The sequence below is a fragment of the Macrosteles quadrilineatus genome, unplaced genomic scaffold, assembly GCF_028750875.1.
Source record: "Macrosteles quadrilineatus isolate MER2022 unplaced genomic scaffold, UCM_ALF_1.0 Scaffold_2__2_contigs__length_208266976, whole genome shotgun sequence".
In the NCBI taxonomy this organism is placed as follows: Eukaryota; Metazoa; Arthropoda; class Insecta; order Hemiptera; family Cicadellidae; genus Macrosteles; species Macrosteles quadrilineatus.
The window spans coordinates 37,597,803-37,621,150 of record NW_026542595.1 but is presented as its reverse complement, the minus strand read 5'-3'; the positions used below and the strand labels follow the sequence as shown (position 1 = coordinate 37,621,150).

At 34.1% G+C, this 23,348-nt stretch overlaps 1 protein-coding gene across 1 annotated transcript; it reads left to right on the top strand.

The window, feature by feature from the left end:
• Window positions 1–16,549: 16,549 nt before the first annotated feature.
• LOC128984085 (uncharacterized) lies at window positions 16,550–17,035 on the top strand. The gene has a single exon (XM_054403367.1). It carries the CDS (start codon window positions 16,550–16,552, stop codon window positions 17,033–17,035), a length of 486 nt encoding a protein of 161 aa, XP_054259342.1.
• Window positions 17,036–23,348: the final 6,313 nt, after the last annotated feature.

The window sequence follows — 23,348 nt, the reverse complement described above, 5'->3', positions numbered from 1 at the left end:
AAGGAATGTCGGCCTTAGTCACTAACAAGACTACAAGATCGCGCCACTCATCTCCATTCATACTTGGATTAAAATACCTACTATGTATGGTCGCTATTTCATCGAACAGTATTAACGGTATTAACAGTATTAATCGTGGATCAGGATTCATTTATTGTTAAAACGATAGTTAACTGTCTATAAACATCAAAACTTTTAAATCATTTAGCTCTTTTTATCTAATTAGACCTACTAATGAAACACGACAGTGTGTACTCTTAAAGTAAGTATATCCAGAGACCATAGCAATAAATTCAAGTATAATAATATAGTATACTTGTGACAAATACAGTTTTGAGGTATAGAAAATAGAGTTTTATTATTGACTGTATTAATAGTCAAAGGTTTTAAAACTTATAATTATATTAGTATATAACTAATAATTATATAATAATTTAAACTAAATAATTATAAAAATACATCTTCTTACATATTATTACAATGTGGTAAATGTATAGGAATAGAAATCGTATATTCTTGCCAGTACAGTATAGTACAGTATAAAAGCTCCCATACAACGCCATTCACGAACAAATAAATTTAAAAAAATATCGATGTTATCTTTTCGTTAATACAATTTTTAATAATATAGGATGCTTCTTATACCTACATTTTTGTTTTATTCACAAAAAAATACATTAGAGAGTTTTATTTTTATTTTCAATAACCAATCGAAAATTTAATCTAAATTTAATTGTTTCAGTTATTATAGATTGGTAAGGGGCTATTTAGGGAAAAAAAACTATACTTAAGTAGATATAATATTTTACCAAAACAAGAATGTTTTATTTTGATAAGAGTATACAAACGTTAACCATCATAATCTAGCACAGTAATTAAAACGTTGTAAGTATTATCCCGAAAAAAGTAAGCTTGTAACATTATTAGCAACATTGGTAGGTGATATGGCCAACGTATATATATATATATATATTGTGTTACGACGTAAAATTAAAGTTCTTATTTTCAAAGTAGTCAAACGCATAGAACTATTTTATGGCGAAGTTTTGTGTAAGTTAGTATGATCGCCGCATGAGCACCGCTGATGTTAGCATTAAAAACCTCAACTTGAGTTGGATGACAGTAATGCTGTCTTCGAAATTGCTTGGTAGGAATATTGCTTTATTGATGCCTGACTAACGCAGCAATATATAAAGGTATTACGGATTAGTGTGATTTGTAAAATAAAATAAAATTTATTTTATTTTATAAATAAGAAAATCTCTAAGCGTTAATAGTCAATCTGAATTTCGTAATTGATTATTAGTACAAATCTGAGCCAGACACCGTTGTCAGGCCATGATTGCATTATGTATGACAGGTTCTCTGTAATTCCCGACGACTACTTACACAAATTGAGGGGGTAGTTCTTGATGAAATATCATCATATTGAACTACATCCAATTTAAATAACTGAATGGTGTAAAATAAAATGTTTAAATTTTAGTTTATACTTAAAAAAAGTGGGAACATGTAACAATGACTTTACATAAGGCCATGCAAAGTTCGACAATGTACCGACTGTACTTTAACATGTTCTTCGTACAGTTAAATGCTTCAGTATAATTAAAGAGTCAAAGTTATTGTAGTGTATTATTGTGAACATAAATGGGAGTACTTACATTCACTAACAACTCGTTAAACTATACCAAGTTAATTACGAGGGTGTGTCGCATTATTCTTTGTCTGCATTACATAAATTATTTGCTAAAAGAAATTGGTAAACGAGGTACAATAAAAATAGACGTTTATACTACTGTTATTTGTTGAAAGTTCTCAAAATACGATTTTATTGTTACAGATATCTTTGAAACGACATTGGAAAACAATTGTCCTTAGACGTTTGACCGCCTCAGATTTGTAGAATCATGTTTCTTGTATGAGAACATTCGTATAAGATTTGAGGTAAGACGTAGAATAGGGTACGTTTTAAAATCTAAAAATACATCCTCTAACTTTATTAAAACAAAATAATCATGACTTTAATTCAAGGGTGATTTACAATTTTAGCCATAATATTATGCAGAATCTTGGTTAGTAAAGGGATTCGTGTAGTGTATTAATTGAATACACTGAGGCTTGTTAAAGTTAAGAAAAAGATAAACTACGAGCCAAAAATATACAAGTAAACAAAGCGATAATGCATATTATGGTACTTACGTATTATACGGAGGCCACTTATTTTACAGCGCGCTGCGGCGGTTGGGTTAAGTTGGGTTATCATAAATATGTTTGTAGAACTTTCCTAGTTTCGTTATGAATCGAACTATACGAGATGAGTCATAAAAACTTATGATAACCCAACCTAACCTAACCGCCGCAGCGCGCTGTAAAATAAATGGCCTCCGTATAATACGTAAGTACCCATATTATTTACTGATAACAATGCTCCTTTGAACTATAATCTATGTAGAATATGGTATGAGTATAGGGATGAGTATGGTAATAAATTGCAATATGCAGTCTGTGAATGAATGAATAAACTAAATCTGAGACTATTTTAATACGTTAAATTCACTGATCAAAACTTCTTATACGTGCACAATGGCATCGTAAGATATAAATATTTAAATACAAATATCATGTAATAAAACTCAGCTAGATTCAGATAAAAGGACTTTAATGGAAATATTCAACATTTAATTAATATTTCTATCTACATGTGAAGGTAAAATCTCGTCGTATTAAATACAGTATTAAAAAAAACATTTTACCATTACAGGTTCAAAATCCAACATTTTTTTAAGGTCTACATTAAAGGTTCCGGTTACATTGATTCCTGTTAAATTTTAGACTCATATCGTTTAATTCCAATCACCTTAAACTACTATAATTGTGGCAATGCAATTTTAAGTTTTATTATTTATATACAATTGTAGTTTTTCTGTATCTTCAAAGTATTCCAGTGACCCTTAACTTTAGTTTTCCTAACATTACGACAAGGTTTTTGCTCAATTAAGGTAGACACTTCCCTGTTAGAGTAATTTCTAAGATCGTGACTGTAATCCTGATGTCTTCTTTATACTTACCTTGTTATTACATCATTTGTGGCGGAGCATCTTCCGAAGCATTAGGAACAAGATATGCAAACTATTTTGGAAAAACCTAAATTTACGTGTTAAAATAACGTTCGTAAGAATTGAAAGCTTAACAATTGCACTCATTACTAATTTGTACACATTTCAACCAGGTATGCTTAATTTTAAATTGTATGAAGAATGTATAATTTTATTTTGTTGTTCTGACTTAAGGAAATTGTTTATGCAAAAGACACAACGACCCTGTCATCTGGCAAAGTTATGGAAATTACACCCTAGATAGTGATGTTGGGTTTAGATGGAATAATAGATAGGGGCGATTGTTGTAACCAATGACTTATTGTATGGTAATATACATTAATATCTATATTAAAACGACAATGTTATAGTAATTGGTATATCTATACAATTAATTGCTATATTACGACATTAATGTACTGTATTAATTATTGGAACGCAGAATTATTAAGACAAAATATTATATAAAACCAGTAAAAATAATTAATATTTTTAAATAAAAACACAAAACTATTCTTCCCTTATAATAAACCTCATTCTTAAATTACTTTTTCCATTTGAATGTAAAGAAAAGTTCTGTAATTAAATAAGTATCGAACCTCTTTCCAAACAAATTAAGAACAGTGAAACCTTCTATTTTTCTTTTATGATAAATTCGGACACAAATCCTGCCTACATATTTTTAGGCTACCATTACATTCTTGCACAAAATGAATTGGCATGACTAACTGAACTAAACCACCATGTGCAAAACTCTCGAAAGATTGAATCTCGTGGGAAATATGATTATCGAGGCTTCTAAGGTATTCTCCATACGCATATTTTAAATGTATATTTTGGTGGATTAAAATGTGCTGATAATATGGATTTTGTTAATCCTCAACTTCAGTAATAAGGAAAAAAACTATTTTCATTCATTGACTTTTTTAGACGATGTCACACAAATTCAAGTTAAATTATGTTTGTAAAAGCAATTAAAACGTGAAAGGCCTTAAACAGGAGTTATTAATGAACAGAAAGTATAATTACTGGATATTACTCTTTCAATTTTAATTCTAAAAGGACGCCTATCTAGGGTATTTTTTTAGGGTATGTTTTCTGCTAAGTTAATTTAAAAGTTAATCTTGGTACGTATTGCTTTAAAACAAAAAAATCAATAATTGTAATTCTGCAAAAAATTGAAATAACACTAAAAACCCTATTTATTTTTATTTTAAGATACTGTAGGCACTTCTTGAAAGATGTAGGACACAGATGGGGGGATTATCTATACTAATATATAAAAGCTAGAGGACGCTAGTGCAAATTGCGTAGTTTAGAGTACAAAACTTGTTTCAGGGGCAAAAAGAGTTCAGTACAATACCCACTCACCTTTTAAAGATTATGTTTGTTTAAAACAGTTAAGGATTAAGGGAATAAAAGTACAAATCAACAAATCAAGAAATCCTTTGATTTAGATGTACACTATAAAGAGTGATTTGTCTACTTCAATCAGGTCAAAAGCGTAGCATATTTAAATTACGTTTTCATAAACAGTTTTCACCACACTACAATGTTTTTTGCCGATTTACAAACTTTTATTCCAGGTAAAAAGCTTCTTATTGCTGTCTATGCCAGCTGTCGTCGTAATTTGGGAACAGAGCAGGATTTTGCATCTTGTAAAAAAATTTGCTGTTCGCTTACTTTCTTAAAACATTAATGCATATTAAATACACAATCAGCATCCATAGCATTGTTTTATTGTCGCTGCTGCCTATCAACTATTTATTATTCTTGTTGATGATTCCTCAAATTATTTCTTCATAAAAACTTAAAGTTTTAGATGTGTTGACTATTAGTGTGCATTATTATTGTAATGAATAGTGGTACCTATAAGACACGAGCCGTCAGAACCTCATTTTCGGCCCTAGGTAGGAAATATACTTTTAGCTTCATGTTAACAATCTGACTGTAGATACGGCTGTTAAATTACAATTTATATTGAAACCGTTATAAAGAAAGTTGGTCAGCATAACTGAATCTCCTCTAAGGCGACGCCCTAAAGGATATTCCCTTGTACTTACCATTGGCAGGTGATCTAGATAATAAGCTTTAAAATGACACATAAATCATAAATATTGGTTAGGCAAGACGGCTGGAAAAGGGATGTACCAAAACCGTTATTAACCTTTAACCTTTGAAAAGAGAAAACCTTTATTGTAATTATAATGGGATAATAGGAAAGTGTGGTAGTGTGTGTGTCCCATGTGCTTCCGAAGTTTCAGTGTTTACATTTTGGAAGAATGTAAATAACCAAATGATCATTTAAGTTCCCTGTAACTACAGTACTTTAATTTGAGCATATAAAAAGCACAAACATTTGACTTTTTGCTGCTAGCTTGTAGATAGTGAATTTCCTAATTTAAGGAAGTAAACGCATTTGGTCAAAGTTTTATCTAATATAATTTTTTGTTAAACAACGTGGTGGATTTATTAAAAAAAATTGTGGTATTACTCATGGAAATAATTAGGTAAACTAGATAACCGTATCTATAAAAACATGGGTTCTGCTCTCGAGTTTTTTTTAAGTTTTAAGAGTATGAAAATAATTTTATTAATATTTATCCGTGGACACAGTCGGATCAACTCGTGTACGTAAATATTAGCATGGCCAAAAATTTTTTTTTTTTTATGGAATCAAGAATCAAATTTAATTCAGTTTCTAAAACCAAAGGTAGATTTTTAGGGTCAGTATTTCATACAAAATAGTTAAAGGATAAGTTTTTCTATTAAGTATCCTCTCCGTTGCAAAGCACTGCCGCATAAGCCAGTAATCGAAAAACTATTTTGGGATTTGTTTCATAAAAATACTAAGTTAAGATATGAAATAATATAAAATACATCCTAAATAAAAACCTACTATCAATGTTATGCTAGTTAAAGCTCTTTTTTCCAACAAAATACAAGTAAACTTTATAAATAGACATGGTGGACCTCAATACTTTGTTCTTGCTTATTCTTATTTCTGGCAAGTTGTTTCTAGTACTTTTAACCGCTTATGGGAGTAACTTATTATACTATCTCAGTGCCATAACTGCGCGTATTTTCAGCTATTTGATCCATCAACTTCCATGTTGAAATATAATCCAAAAGCGTAAATCAGTACACAATAGAAATCTACACGGTGTATCTTACATTAAAGTGCAAATAAATCAAACCCTCTCTTGGTGCGGGAGGAATGGGTTCAATTCCTGGTACATCCACAAATATTCATCCTCACAATGACCTCTTGTAAAATGTTTGTTAGGTTTAGACAAAAAACATTTACTACATAAATATATATAATTGGTTATAAATATCTATCACTCCACCCACTCCAGAGTCCTTGCAAACAATATAATTCTTATTTTCATTCAAAAAAATTAAATTTACTCTTATTCTACTAGTATTTGGTACAATGACGGAAAGTAAACTGTCTTAAGGAAACCAAGATAAACAATTTAAAACCGTCCAAGTAGCGGACTGTCACGTTTGTCACACTGTAACGGGACTCTACGTGACTGAAATTGTGATCGACAATTGACATCACATATCTGGCCTTGTCAATATATACATCGGACATCGCAAAAGTTATATTATCTTAGGGAATTATATGTGCAGCCAAATAGTTGCTAATTGTTAAAATATTTATTATACCAACCACTTTAAAAATACAGCTACTAAATATGTGGGTCGACTCATTGCTGAGGGGGATAAAAGATTCAAACTGATGTATAAAAGTACACGTTGCCAAAGTCAAATCGAGATTTAGTATTTAATTCCATGCATTTCCATGGGGGAGCGTTGATGCTGTAATTATATTGGACATGTGAATATAAATACAAATATAATTGACGAAAGGTATAAAATATTTGTAATATAGGCATAATTCTTCATAAAATATTATCTCCAATTAACAATCTCCATACAACTTAGGCTACAATCTGTTTTTTATCTAAAGAATTCTTTCATTTTTCAGTAATTAAATCAAAAATACAAAAGTTTCAACAACGTAAACAAATATCAAATAAAGGCGTAAAAGAAATGTCTTCCTTTAGAATGTGTGTATACAGTACAGAAAGAGGTGTTAAGTTTCTTATCACCTTATTGTATTTAAGAGGTTATCTTGATCAAAGACATATCTAGACCCGGTCTTGTTCCTCCTTTATGTGAACGACTTACCCAAGTCATTAATTGCTAGTTCATTTATGTATGTTTGCTGACGACATCAGCCATCTGTTTCACTGTGAAAATGAAGAAATACTCAAGACCAAAGCCCAAGAAGGTTTAAACCAGATGAGTGAATGGTGCGATGCAAATAAATTATTTCTTAGTAAAGGAAAAACAAAAGCCATACAATTTTTAAAAACGAAAATTTTACCCAGATAAGAGTCCCACTAGAGAACTAGAGGGCGCGAGCGTTCTGCGTTGACAGTCATATCAAGTATCTAGGCATAACCATTAGTGAAGACCTTAGATGGCAGAAACACATTGAAAGTGTGTTACCAAGACTCACAGCTACATGGTAAATAGACCTCGTAGAAGTATTCGTAATAATTTTAATAGACTTTATAAAAATAGAATACAAATAAATATTAAAAGGTGATTTAATAATATTATACCTAAGCTACTGTATTCAGTATTTAGTTGAAAGACGTACAATTAATGATTCTTATAATTTTATTTCAAGTCATTAAAGGTGCCACATACATGTGCAAAATGCATATAGTCGCCATTGCTTAGGCCAAATCAACAACAGAAGGGAGTTCCATTAGACCACAAAAGGCATTGTTGTAAACCATAGACTCTTGTTCTATTAGACCATCACTTACATTACAGCACATTAAATTCATGTACAGAAGTCAACCCTACACCAAGTTGTATATATACTATATAGTGGAATTAATCATCCGAGTATAATCTAAATACCAGATGAACAAAATGTTCTTGTATTTTAAATAATCTACTTTCAAATGGGGATATTGTACTTTCCTGTACAGGGACTGGCCTTCTTGGTGTGATAACAGTCAACGTTTTGAATGGAGATTGATGTTAGGAACCATAAGATGTTGCTTAGAATACAATTATTCTTTTATTTACACGAACCTACAGCTTAAGGAATAGAATCCAAACCACATAAAATACAATAAATTTTAATTTGATTTATTATTTAATAACACATTTTTTATTTATTTTTAGCCTTCAGGATACAGGCATCTCCTTTAAGTACTATACCATTCAACCATTCAAGGAATGGTATATAGTGTAAACATTTTAAAGCAGTAAGACTTATATTTTAATTTCATGGTCACTCAGGTTCAGCTACATTGGTAAAATGATTTCGTGTATTCACAGGCAAACCTTTCTCGTTAGAATAACATCTGTTGATTCACTTGACTTTTTGTTCAAACAAACAATCTACTTCCCAATTTTTGTATGGTTAAACACACAATGTTTGTTTATTGTGTAGGTACATCATAATACAGAGCTAATCAATGTTCCACTTATTTTACGTTGCTCGGGCTTTACTATTGGTCTGTAACGCAAAGCCATAAACTCAAGTAAAACTATTATGTACGTTGCGTGCATATGTTAAAGTTGCATACGTTCTGCTATACATCGACTTCAAGTTACATTGGTTAAAGGCCCTGTAATAAATATTACCTACCAATTTTTATATTATTTAATACTTTGAATTTAAAAATATTTAATGATGCAGTATAACAGGCTATGTACACAAAATTGTGAATGTAAGATTTTGGGGCTGTTGTCGTATTGTTTACTAATTTTTACTATCTGAGTAGGCCTAATAAGTATTAAATCTCTGAAATGAATAATGTGAGGTAATAAAACATGTATTACGTTTTGAAAAAGATATATTTTTAATGTTTGGAAATATTATTGTTGTTGTAATAAAAATGTCCATCAATGTTTTATTCAGGCAAATGATGTTTTTGATCTTTTGAAACATGAGTACAATAATACTCCTCCAGAGCCAATATTTCTTTTGTCAGACTAATGTTTCCAAGAGGGATCATCATGCCAATAACTTCCATCTGAGATATATCTTCGCCAAGGTTATTGTTACTTGAGCTTCTAAGCTGATGGATTACATGTTCTCGTTCCGTTATTTAAAAGTCTATTTCAACTCCATGAGAAACTTCGGTGCTTCGTCGGAGAATATAATTGATATTTATAACAAACTAGGCCTATATCTGAGCTATTTACTAAAAGATTTGAGCAAGCAATTATAATTTAATTAAAACGTAATTTACAAATCTAATAATACAATTTAATTCTTAATAATACTTAATCAAAACGTTCATACACCATGAACGTATGTCGTAAACAGACTGAAATATATGTTTTCGAAACATTATCATCCATGCGAATAAAATGTGGCTTTGTTTGCTATCCACATAGTTATATATTGTACTGCTTTTCAAACCATTGCAAATTGCTAGCAATCTTCAGCCGAAATCTTAGATAATTGTTTCTATCTCGAATATCGCCAGCTTGGAATTGCATTTTCCCGCAAGTGTTGAAATACTTCATCCTATTAACGAGTATATGTATGAAATTTTAATATGTTATATAATAATATACAACTTATAATAATTAAATGCTTCTATTTTGATTCATCTCAAAATATTTTTTTTGTAAATCCTTTATCGCATCTTCTACCTATGACGAATTCAGACAACACATTTGCCTTGTCGGTGAAAATATTTTAAGTTAGATACCAGCACAAAGATCTAATTCAAAATTTTGAATTGTTGTGTGCTTTTCAAACGCCTATTCATATAAAACTGTTTCAACGTTTAAGCCGTTTGACTCAATCCTTAGGTCCTTTTTTTAATTAGTAGTCTATTCGTAGTCCCATTCACCTAATTATTGTCTTCAACAAAAATTAACTTTGAAATTGTTAAAAGAGTGTTTATATTATTCGTTTTGCAGCGAAATCTATTTTTGAAACCTATTTAAATGCGCAATTTGTGCACTTATCCCTCAGTAAATATTGTTTTCATAGAAAAAAATATATGTCATTGTTCTAGCAACAATTGTATTCAATGTGTTGTAAAGCGTATGTTTAATATCTTAATGTACTAAGTCGTCAATGTTTGATGTTGTTACATACAGATCAAAAGCAGAAGGTCCATTAGACCACAAAGGCATTGTTCTGGACCAGTTACACAACAATACATGACGATCATGTACAGTCTTTAGCTCTTCAGTAAGCAACAACGGATAAATTCAACAATTCGTCACTTCAACGAGAGCTGGTTAGTGGTTATAAACTCGAATTCTGTTATTGACAAACTCAAAACTAAATGAGTCAAAACAGTTTTTACAAAACAAATTTCCATTGGTTAATGTTGAAATTCGCTACTAGATTGCCTTGGATTTGCGAAGATTGGCTGGTAGAATGGGGCAGGGCAAAGCTTAAACCCACCTACATTCCAGTACAATAGCTGTTCCGCTTGAAAATAAGGTTAGGAGAAATAGAAGATGAGTACACCTTTTCAAAATGGTTACAAGACACAACAATGTGTATTTACTTTTGATACAACTTTCTTCAAACCATGTATATTATTAATGAAATGAGGGAACTGAACTCTGACTGAACTGAACTAACTGCCGATTGCCGAACTGGACTGGACTAGTGGACTGGACTCACTGAAGTGAAGTAAATGAAATAAAATAAATGCGCTCCAGCTGTCGTTGTGTTGTCACTCAGCTCAGCTGATCTGTGTGCGGAATGTGAATTGTTGAAAATATAATTAAATTTCCGATTTGAACTATGAGATGACTCGATGGCTGAGAGCATTGATAATTAATATGTGTTTACCAACAAACTACCACACCTTTTTCACCTGTACAGTAACTTGTTGTTTAAGTTAGTTGCTTTCTTGTTTCGTACCAATTTATTAATTTAATGTTGGTGTGTACTGTACTGTACTGTTACTGGTGAAGTCTAAACTAAACAGCTAACTCCAACTTTTTACCTGCGACTTGATTTTGATGATATTGTTCTGTGGATCGATTTATAGATGACGTATAGATTATACTTGTTACCAGTACTATGGATCGATTTATCAAACGTCTTCCAAACAAAGTAAGTTGCCAAGAGAAAGTAAATATTAACCATGAATTATTCTAGACGTAGATTATCTTTACATGTGATGCAATTTGTAGTCTAGGCCTAGTTTTGTTGAATGCTGTGTACTTATGTATTTTACATCATGCTGTGGTGTTTTTCAGTAATGTGGTCTAAAGTGTATCAGCCATATAACCTAGGCTATGTTATTTGTACAGTAACTTACTCTTATAACAAAGGCCTAGGCCTAACATAGCAGTTTACATAAGTTAGGCTACATATAATTGTATGATAGCTTATTTTGTATCTGCAAATTAGGGCTCTCTAGCCTATATCTATATTATAGCCTGGTGGTGACAGTCACAAAAAAGCATAGCATATAATTTAGGGGGTTATGTGTGTTGTTTAGGCAATAGGTCTAAGCCAGTGAATAAATTTACTGTGTTAGATTGTTTTAGGGAAGCTTACATAAGTCATTTATTCATTTTCTAAAACAAGGGTATCTTTGCTAGCTAGTTGCATTAACCATCCATAGATTTTCTTAGGATAACTTTTGTAACTACCTTGGTGACTGAACAAATAAAATGTAAGTTAGGCCTAGGTTAGATGCTCACCTGAGGAGGTGACCCAATGAAGTTGGTAGGAGTTGTTATCTTATGGCAAAAGTAGACTTATGGTCTGTACAGTACAGTATGAGTTTTTATGTTTCCAGAAAGATGATTCAAAAAAACCTTCTACCCCTACCGGTACATCAGAAGAAATTATTAGTTCAAGTGGTTCAGTAGAGGCAAGTTATAGCAGCAAAACCAACCTGGAAAGTTTTGCCAAAAACCAAACGGTTTGTTAACTTTAAACCCTGTCATTATCTATTACTCTTTTCTGTATATTAAATTGTTTTAACATTTTATAAAAGTTATTAAGTTATTAGTGGGGAAAGGTCCAAACCCGTGAACGTTGAGGATATTGACGTAGGTATTCCTTATGGTATGCATGTTTCCTCATCCTGGATAAGCTACAAATAATCCTTGTATAGATTATATGCAAAATTTTCCGGATGGAATCAAGAATGTCCCGGGCACTAACGGCGGTGGATGTTAGATTCAGACCCTGAAGTCATCCTCAAAAACTAACATTGGCCTATCTTATATTCAAAACACTTTCCTGCAAAAAAATTTATGCTTTCGCTTTCAAGCTATTTCAGTTTGTTGGTGAGCTAATTATAGAGTCTCAGGGCCATGATCGGAAAAGTATTTTTTTCACTTACCAAGCCTGTGGAATAAAATAGGCTACTGATGAGACAACAAAATATATTGACATAGAGAATGTTTTGTAAATGAGTTAATCTTTTTCCAGGCAGATAATCCAATCCTAGAGGCAAATCTCAGTACGCCTGGAAGCAGTAAAACCCACGAAGAACAAAGCTCCTCCAAAATATTTAAGGTATGCAAACTTTAACACCTATCTGTATCCTTTAAAAAGTTTTTAATTTTTAATATGACTACAAGTCCCCTAGTTTTTCAATTGATAATGTTGGAACGCTGATGTTATTTAATACAGTTAATAACAATAGGCCATAATAAAGGGTTTAAGTCAATATTCTGTTTGAATTGATAGTTATATTTTATTTTGCATTCAGATAGTACATTTATATCAAGACATAGATTTTCATACATTAAATGTTGTTTCACTATTTTCACATTAACCAATAAATGATCATCAGGTTTTATTAACTCTCCTGCTCTGAAAACACAACAACTACTACTTGAAAATATAGTTGCAACAAAATTTGCAGTCCTAGAAAAATATATTGTAAACGAGTTGCTATTTTTCCAGGCACATGAACAAATTTCAGAAGAAATTGTCAGTTGGCCTGGAAGCAGTCAAACCCAAGAAGGACCGAGCTCTGCCAAAAAACTAGAGGTTCGTAACCTTTAAAACTTAAAACTGTACTCTCACTACCTTGTATCCTATAATGTAATAAAATCAAAATCACTACTGTCCATTACTGTTTGACACATGGCCCATTTATGCACAAAAGGTTTATACAAAAGGTGTGTTGCTATACTATTTTATAGGAACAACTAATTTAAGCAGTTTTGTAATATAAATCCTTGGTTTTCGTCACTATTTCTACGAGTTAATATGAGTTATCAAGCTCTAATAAACCATCTTAAATAAGTTGAAGCCTACAATTTTCCTCAGTTAAGTAAATGGCATATTTTTATTATGTTTCAGTTGGTGAAGGGGACTGGACCGTCGACTACAAGTTTGAGGAAAAAGAAAACCAACCGTGCTCCCCTTAAGTTTGTGAGCTCATGGCTAAGTATCCCAGACTTTAAGGGATGGCTTGTCAAATCTACCAAAAAAAGGTGAAAATGAATTGGGTTTTTGTAAGGTGTGCCAAACTAACATTTTGGCACATAAAGTAGATTTAGTAAGGCACTCAAAATCTGAAAAGCACAGGAGTGCACTTGCCCAGGTATCGAACACACAATCACTGGACAAGCATCTCAAAACCCCATTGGCCAAACAAATAAAAAGGGCAGAAATTAAATTAGCTGCCCTGATTGCTAGCAATAATCTGCCATTCAGTTTAATGGACTCACTTCAACCATTGGTGGCTGATATATGCCCTGATTCTCAAATAGCCCAATCCCTTTCTTGCAAAAGAACGAAAACAACGGCTGTTGTTAAGCAATCGCTTGGGGAAAACTACAGGAGAAGACTTAACTCAACACTTGCTGATCCAGAAACATTCTTTTCCGTGATAATGGACGAAACAACTGACCGAGGCAGCATCAAACAGTGTGCTTTTACCGTCATATTCTTGAATCAAAACACAAAAAAACTCGAATGCCACTTTTTTGATATGGTGGAGACTCCGTCAGGAACAGCGGCAGATCTAACCAAGACCTTAAAAGAGACTTTTTCTAAACACGGAGTGGGATTGGAAAATACGGTGGGGTTTTCCAGTGACACCACAAATGTCATGTTTGGCGAAAACCATTCAGTTGTTAAACTCCTGAAGAACGATTTTCCAGATGTAGTGTTCGTTAAATGCTCCTGTCACATGATGCACCTTGTGGCATCAAAAGCCTGTTTGAAGCTCCCCAGATATCTGGAGGGTTTAGTTAGAAATGTAGGGGCACACTTCAGCCGAAGTTTTGGAAGACAGGACAGATTCAGAGAATTTCAAGAGTTTTTTCAAGTCGAAATTTTAAAGATCCTAACGCCATCGACAACACGATGGCTTTCATTGAAAGAATGCGTTAATAGAATCATTTGTCAGTACACAGCCCTCCAGCACTACTTCCTCCAACTTGCTTTTGAAGACCCATCTAAAACCTTGGATGACATAGTCTCAACTCTTGACAACTCCTTCACCATCATTTACTTGGAGTTTATGTCCTATACATTGGGCCTACTTACAGACTTTGACGTAATGTTTCAGAGCAAACACCCTCTGCTGCATAAACTGAAAAAATTCTCAGGATTTAAGTATGAACTACTTGAAGACAGATGTGGTCAGAGACAATGACATTTATAAGGTCAGCCACAATGATACAACTAATTTCTTACCATTGAATGAAACGTACTTGGGCCTGACTGCCACTGAAAGCTTATCATAACTCAAAGAGGACCCTAACCTATCTAAAGAAAACGTGGATAATTTTCTAACGACATGTAGGAATTTTTATATTGAAGTGGTGTCACAAATCAAAACAAGATTTTCATTTGAGGATGAAATCTTTCAACTGATCGAGGTTGTGGATCCTATCAAGGCTCAATCTTTTCAGGTAAAAACTCTACAACCAGGGCTGAAAAGGTTTCCCGTCCTCAGAACAGTAACTGATCCCAAAAAGGTTGAACAGGAATGGCGGGAACATGCTCTCCTCAACTTCCAGGACCTGAAATTATATTCAACTGTTCCAGCTGATGAGTACTGGAAGGAGGTCAATGAGCTGAAAAATGCTGCAGGACTACCACTCTTCAAAAATCTGTGCAAAGTTATGGAGCTTTTGTTAGTTTTGCCTTTTTCAAATGCAAGTGTGGAAAGGCTCTTTAGCACATTGAATAATGCAAAAACATCCCATCGGAATAAACTGAAGACAAACACAATAGTCTCGTTGATTTTAACTCAAGAGGGAGTCAAGGAAGACGGAGGGTTGGCCACGTTTGAACCTTCAAGTGACATGCTCTCCAAAAAGATTTGGAAGTGACACACCTTGAGGATATCTTCCTAAAAGAGTTGTTAGCTTTGCATAACTCTAACAGATATCTGACTTGTCACCCAAGTTCCCCTTTATTTAGGCTATGTATGATAAAAAACCAAACACATCCATGCCAGTGATTAAATATTTACGACAAAAAAAGTCATGACAAGGCTGAGATATTTAAAGTATTTATTTTTGTATTTAAGGTTGTGTCAAACTCATGGTCATTACATGACATTAAATATTGTTTTGCTTATTTAAATATTTCTTCTTTAGGTCATGATGATCTCACTTTAAGATCTGTCAAATTTTATTGTTCCACTGAAACGTGAGTTCCTTAATTAGTCTATATTCTTCTTTACACTTTTAAAGAGCATGTAAAATATAGGTTTTGATTTTTAATATTACTATTGTTACATTTATATTTATATGGTATGTTGTTCAAATACCTTCGCATTTTGGACATGTTACCTTCATAACTGACCAAAGTATACATGTTGTAGGCCTACATAATGGCACCTGACAGGAGAAATGGTTTGTGTTTTTTACTTCTTATCTTGGTAATGTACATAAAAACCCTCCAGAGCCTTTTATTTATATACTTCAAGTTATTTACATCACAACAAGACTGAGATATGTAAAATAATGCAATATTTTAGTATAGGTAGATGCCTCTATATTGGATGGCTTATACATTTTTCAAGTTTGCATCAAACTCATGGTTATTTATTAGATGAGATTTTACTTGAATATTTTGTTATCCTTTTATGTGTTTTAGATATTGTTAGGTAATGTACATAGGACATAGTGATCTCACTTTCAATTAGTCAATGTTCATTAGTTTCTTATGTTCATACTTTCTCTTAATTTAAATAGTATTTCTAATATATGTTTTGATTTTTTACATACTTATATTTATGTCTATGATGAAATGTATGTTAAAGTATCTTCACATTGGGCATGTTACCCTAATAACTCATCAAAGTTATACCAGTTGTACACACACAATGACATGTAATATCAGTGTTTTACGTAAAAAATACTCCAATGCATTTTATTACAAATATTATTTATATCATGGCAAGACAGAGATAAAATTCCGGTCCAGCCGTAGAAGACTACTGATGTCTGCAGTCCAGTCCGTGCTTCTCTACGGCTCTGAGGTGTGGGCAGACGCGCTTAACAAGGAGGCGTATAGGTTGAGGCTCGCACGAGTGCAGCGCACTTTTCAGATGTGGCAAGAAAGCTGGGAAAGGGAGACTCGAGGACGTTGGACTGCCAGACTCATCAGGCAGGTCCAACCGTGGGTAGAACGGCGGCACGGTGAGGTTGACTATTACCTCACGCAGTTCTTGTCAGGTCACGGCTATTTTCAGTCGTACCTGCACTTGATGGCCAAAACGAATTCACCTGACTGCATTTACTGCCCATGCATTCCCGACGACGCGGAACACACTTTTTTCCACTGTCCACAATGGGATATGCTTTGCCAGGAGGCCATTCAACATCTTGGGGTGCTGTCGATTGAATCGATCTGTGAGACCTTGCTGAAGGGTGAGGACAACTGGGACTGCTGGTCGCACTTTGTCCGGAATGTCCTTCAAGCTTAAAAGAATGATCTAGATTGGAACATAGTCTAGATTTTATAAGAAATAAACGGCTAGACACGGCGTAAGCCCCTCGGGCGTAGGCAAACTCGGCCTAGTTCTGATGAAGTGCGACAAGTGTTCCCAGGCTAGTGTCCGAAGAGTAGAGGAGGTTTTTAGTGGGTAGTCTCTGGGCCTTAAGCCCGTTGGAGTCCCACACTACAGGCTAGCAACCTGTGTGCATAAATGCATTTTCCCACCTCTCCCTAAAAAAAAAAAAAATCCTTAAACAATGCTAAATGCTCAAAGTATGTATAATTTCACTCAATTTATCGCAGTTAGATGAATTAACGTAAGCCTTGAAAGTAACCGTCGATTTCGACGGGTTTCACCTAGTAACAAATAATAAGTCCAATTAATTGAGTAACCGAATGTAGAAGAAAACTGATAACGCGGTTGTTTGTCATCCGATTTTAACAAACAAGGTCTCATTCGATTTGGGTTTAAATTACCTATCTTAGTGATCTGAAAAACCATTTTCTTAATATTTACGGTTTTCATGAAATTTGGCATTGAATATTTTAAATAACCGCCATATTGAAACGACTTGAGATACTAAAACGAAATGTAAGCCATTTTTACTAACTAAAATACAAATTTATACCAATTTTGAAATTATATCTTGAAAAATGTCCAAGATATAAAATAATTTATAAAAATTACAAACAGACTGACAGACAGAAATCTAGTCATTTCAGACCTATAATTAAAATGTATTTTATGTTTGTCTTAGCCCAGGGAACAAGTCCACAAAATATGTCCAGACAATTCGGAACACCCTTTATAAACTATTTAATTAAATCAGTTTACAGAAAATTTTTATTCTGAACGCAGGAATACAGGTAAAATATTTTAAAACACAGCGTAATATCAGGACATTCGCAGTTGTGTCAGGTCTTAGACCGTTGCATGTAAAGTAGCTACATTACACCTTGCAGGTCTTCTCTTACACTCCCTTTGACATAACTAACTGTATTACTCTCTAATGGTGCAAATACCACTTACATAATTAATTGTCAGTAAGAGCCGTAATCATCATGCACCCCACTGATATTTAGCATGAATTATCAGATTTCAAGGTGAGATCTTACTTATAGTCAGGTTTAAATCATTGGATAATCTCTTCTTTAAGTCCCTCATTAGCATTTGTTGTTTTGAATAAATATCTATCTTTAACGATTTTTGATTATCATACTGAGCTGAAGCATAAATTATCTGATCAGGCTATATTTTAGTAATGTTGAAATTTTAGCTAACTATAGTTTGATGATATTTATTTTCCTTAAATGATTGTTTAAGTTTCTTAATCACAATATTTTATAACACTTACTTGATACGATATAAGCTATATGCTTACTTGTCTATAAGTTAAAGTCAATGTCCTCGACATCCTCTCAAACCAAATGCAATTCGATGCATTAGTTTGATTCACTATCGCTTGTCTACAGCCCTTCTCTTGACTAATGGGTATTTCTGAGTGAAGTTTACCCGACAACCTGTTACATCGGAAACCGTTTAACAGCTTAGTTTGCATCGCTTAATCGACGAAACTTTTACCCATCAATGTAATCAAATTAAAATTCATGCTTTACCTTTGATTTGAGGATAAAATTAGTTTTTTTTCAACCAATCAGTTAGTTTTTTAAAATTAAGTAGGACAAAGCCATACCATCCAAAATTTGACCAAGTTAAAAAATTTAGAATAATTAAATTAAAGTTGGTCAACGTTGGTCAAGCACAACAAAATATCAATTATATTTTTTAATGTATTAAGGTAAATAAATTTTCCTTCCGTGTTTTATAACTAATATATCCAACGAACGGGTCAAGAGGGTACGTAGGAATTCACCATGTGTTTTTCTTTATTCCTAAGTTTTAATAAATAAAAGAGGAAACAAACTTAAAGGTCGACTTTTTTACATGTCGCAAAACCCAAATTTAATGAAATTTCTCGTTGCATTTTAATTACGAAAGTCGTTGAATGTCAGGTTATAAAAAACAGGAAACAGTGTATGTAGTTACAGGATTTGCAATTAGAGGATTTACTTCATCATCCAGATATATTAATAATCATTCCATGTTTTATCACAAATATATCCAATGTACCGGTTACATGTTGTTAAATAGGAATTTACCGTGTGTTTTCTCTTTACTCCTAAATGTTAATAAAATAACGAGAAAACAAACTTTACGGATTGAATATTTGCTTGTCGATAAACCCAAGCTCAATGAAATTCGTCGTTGCAGTTCAAATATGACAGTCGTTTAATGTGTGCGTTTAGTGAAAAGAAAACACTGTAATTACAGTATTTTCAATTACAGGATTTTCGCCTTACAGTGTAAATTCCAAAATGCTACCACTTTTTATTAATACTATTTCTAAAATGTTACTTTAACAAAATTATTATTGATGTTAGTTTTATTTAGTATCCAGGTTTTCTTCAAAACCGATCAAGACGTTTATTTATAAGACCAAAATAATCGTAAAATATTTTAATCTACGATCATCTTTCACTTATATCCAGCTTAAAACAAGCACCAAAGTGTAGGTCACTGTCTCAAATGATTTTTTAACTGTTTGATTAATTTTCAAGGAAATAATAATAAACTGTAAATCAGGCATCTTAATTATCCTCCACATTACGATTCTGTTTCTGTTTATTGTTGTACTTACAATAAAATACAAAGATTACTGTTGCCGTTCTTCCCATTGTATTTCAATTACCTAATTTAACGCGAGTTTAAATAAATACTTAATGATGCATAATCAGAAGTATTTATGTAATAGTTAACCATTAAACCATTCATTTACCAGCACGGGTCTTTAACATAATGAGCTCATATTTCTATAGCTTTACTAGATGACGAAAAATCGTGATACCATTCAAGAACCTATATAACTTAAATTCTAGACATTTGTGCAATGTACTTTTAAGGTGTCCATAACAACTACAAATTTACCGGTTAACACAGATCAAGAAGGTAGCAGACTGTCACGTTTGTTATACAGTAACGGGACCCTACGTGACTGGCGTTGTAATCCACAATATAATCTTGTGTTTCTGACCTTACGATAAGCCAACTAGTGCAAGTTTCAATGTCTCATGAAAGTACGTATGTTTTAAACACGTGTAAAAAGGTAGGGACTATATAATTATAATGATTTTGATTATCTGCTACGTAAGTATCTGGAATAGTCTCGACCTCAAACTGTGGTAAATTATTAATCCTTTATGACGTTCCACTAGGTGAAAATCGACATTTTTACCATGGTTACAGAATGTACTAATTTTTTTAAACGTGTCTTCTCCCATTGCAAACGCAAAACACGAGTATAGCTGCAATAAGCATTTTATACTTATACGCCAACCCCGTACGAAGGACGGGTACTCTGCTATAATGTATATAGAGGGAAACGTTTAATTTTATGTCACCTAATTAAATTGGCCTAAATAAATTAAAGTAAGATAAAAACAATAGTCCAAACCTGAAAATACAATAATAACTTAGTTTGTGATTATTATTGCTAACCTATTTTTGCTCGTTACAACGCCAACTAAACGTGACTAAATTGTAAATAAAAATATTTAATTCAACATTATATTATTTTACGTTATGTATCTAGTAAAGTTTAAAATTTTACAGATTACTTGGTTATATAGTTATACTTAAACAGTGAATAAAAAACGTCGAGTTAATTTTATCCAGAGTAGCAATGATAGGTTGAGTTGGCTGCGTTTAGCACTTTTAACCATCAAATTGCAGCACTTACACAAGATACAGTTCACATTTTGCAGCTTCCCTAGTATCTTGTATTTAGTTCATATTTTACGGCTTTTAAGTATATTGTATACAGGGTAAATGATATAAGTGTGCCAGCTATTTTATTCGAAAGTTTTAGAATGCCAAGAGAAAGATTTAGTTTAGCTGATTCCGTACTATTAAAAGGCAGTCGAAATACATAAAATAAATGAAACTCTACTGCTACTTAAAGATTCCGTATTGTGTTCATAATTGAGATGGATGACTATTTAATTTTTGGGATTGGACTTTACCTACTTTAAGTGTTTTAACTACACTATGTTCTCGAAGAAAGGGACCTCCTCTAGTTAACGGGTTACATAAATATTTACATTTACCCTATACGTATGCCATCCTCCTTAAATCAAAATACTTAATTATAAACTTGACACTGCAATTCCACATGCAACAACAAAGTTGAAGGACCTACATTACATACATTACATTATTTGTCATGAGAGCCGAAGCCCCCTGACTGCATACCCGGTACCTATCGTGAGACTTACCCGGGCCCCATGATGTAGGCCGAAGCTTACGCATCAACCTTTAGCACATCATGGGCGGATGACTTAAGGTCATCAGGCTCGCCGGCTGCCGAAGCAGACCCTTCGGAAGGAGGGTTGCCCCTCAATCCTAACCAGGGATTCCGGCTGCTTGTTTAAGCGTCACTCCACCTGGGTTCCACTAGGTCGGGACCTAGAGGTCCATGGTAGAGCGCCCCGACGCATTTAGTGCAAGCAACACTCGGGACCTATCTAATCCCTGACAGGCAGAACCCGCCATCAATAGCCAGGAGGAAGGGGACCGTCAGCACGCTGACGGGGGGAACCCCAACCTCCCATTTACACCACTACCCGATCGAGGCCTTACCCATTGCTGGGAAACCAGAGATAACCAGAGCGATAGATCCCCAGATACCCCTGGCGGGCTCGGACCCAGCACCCGATCTACTTCGTTTGCCCGTCAGACCCAACATCACTGCCAGGCCATCAGGGTTTCCCAAAAGGAGGCAGGTATAGAAGTGGGACCCACCCGGATGAACCTATCCACCAGAGGTGGCGACACCCTTGACTCAATTGAGGTTCCGGGAAGAACCCCCCACACTCAAGATAACCATACCGTCCGTGCTCAGAGACAGGGATTGGTTTGCATAAGTGCCTACAAACCGTTGCCCTCACACTGCGGAAAGTTACGTTGCCCTTGAGTGTCCCCGTGAGCTACGGGTACTTGCCCGTTTTCACCTCCAGGAAAGGTTACTTCCAAAGTCGAGGATTTGCCCACTGAATGCTGGTCGCACATAACAAGCAGGCCGAAGCCCAAAGAACCACAGACACAGGTAGGTTAGAGAATATGATGCACTTCCATCTCTCCTAGAGCTAAACACCCCTCCATCCTGGATAAAGGAATGTCACTGGGACCCAATGCCCAGTCGTCCATGTCTGTGGCCTACTTGAAAATGCCGATACCAACACCGAGCATTTACCTCCCCTCTGGGGGCTAGGTATTTCACCTCCCAGGACGAGGCTACTTCCAAAGTCGAGGATATGCCTCACAAAATGTCAGTCGTACACAACAGGTAGGACTCAGTCACAACCACAAGCTACAGGCAGGTGAAAGATCTATGAACTTAATCAACACTAGCAGAGCTGAACACCCCACCACCCTGAATGGAGGGAATGTCACTGGGTACTCTCACTTTGGGTACAACCCAAAGAGGCTGGCTTGTCCAGTCGTCCATAGCTTGTGGTCTACCTGAGGTGCCGGTTCCAACACCGGGCAATTACCTCCCCTCTGGGAGAGCTAGGGTCCGCGTGGTCGCCCAGGCCACGAACCCACGCAAGCGTGGGCCCCCTGCGGTACAACTTGAAGGACCTTTTGAGTTGAAGGACCTGATGGATTTCCACCAATTCCATTTGCGACTAAATGGATATCAGCGCAAGTGGCTCTTCTAGCTGGGTGTTGGATAATTCCATTAGGCCAAGTACCTCATAGTGCTTGCAATCTATTGTAAAGTACCAGTAAAATAACTCAATATGTCAATTAACAAATATTGTTCTGAAATTTAGAATACTAAGATACTATAATATACCATAAGGAACAGTTACAACACACTTACCAGGAAACGTATAGGCAAAGGCTCGATCGTACTTATTGATTATTTAAATGAATATCTCTTAATGTATTATAGTACCATCATTTTAGATAGTGTATATCATTTAACATATATGCAAAAGTATATCATTGACCACATGGCACCAAGAAACAATTCTCCTTACAAACAAATTAAATTAAATAGCAGAACTGCATTTCTGACAACAGCTGGAGTTTCATAACAATGTCTGTTTCCCATGTTAATCTTAAGGAGAAATACAAAACTTTAAAGGGCCCCAGGGCCTCACTCTCTAATTATTTCCCTATAAAAAATAGTTTCGGAGGAGTAATTGTCACAAAAAATCTGCTTGCGTATTAAATAAGT

Coding starts and splice junctions, on each gene's coding strand:
- LOC128984085 (XM_054403367.1), top strand. CDS start 16,550: ATGTCTGCAGTCCAGTCCGTGCTTCTCTACGGCTCTGAGGTGTGGGCA.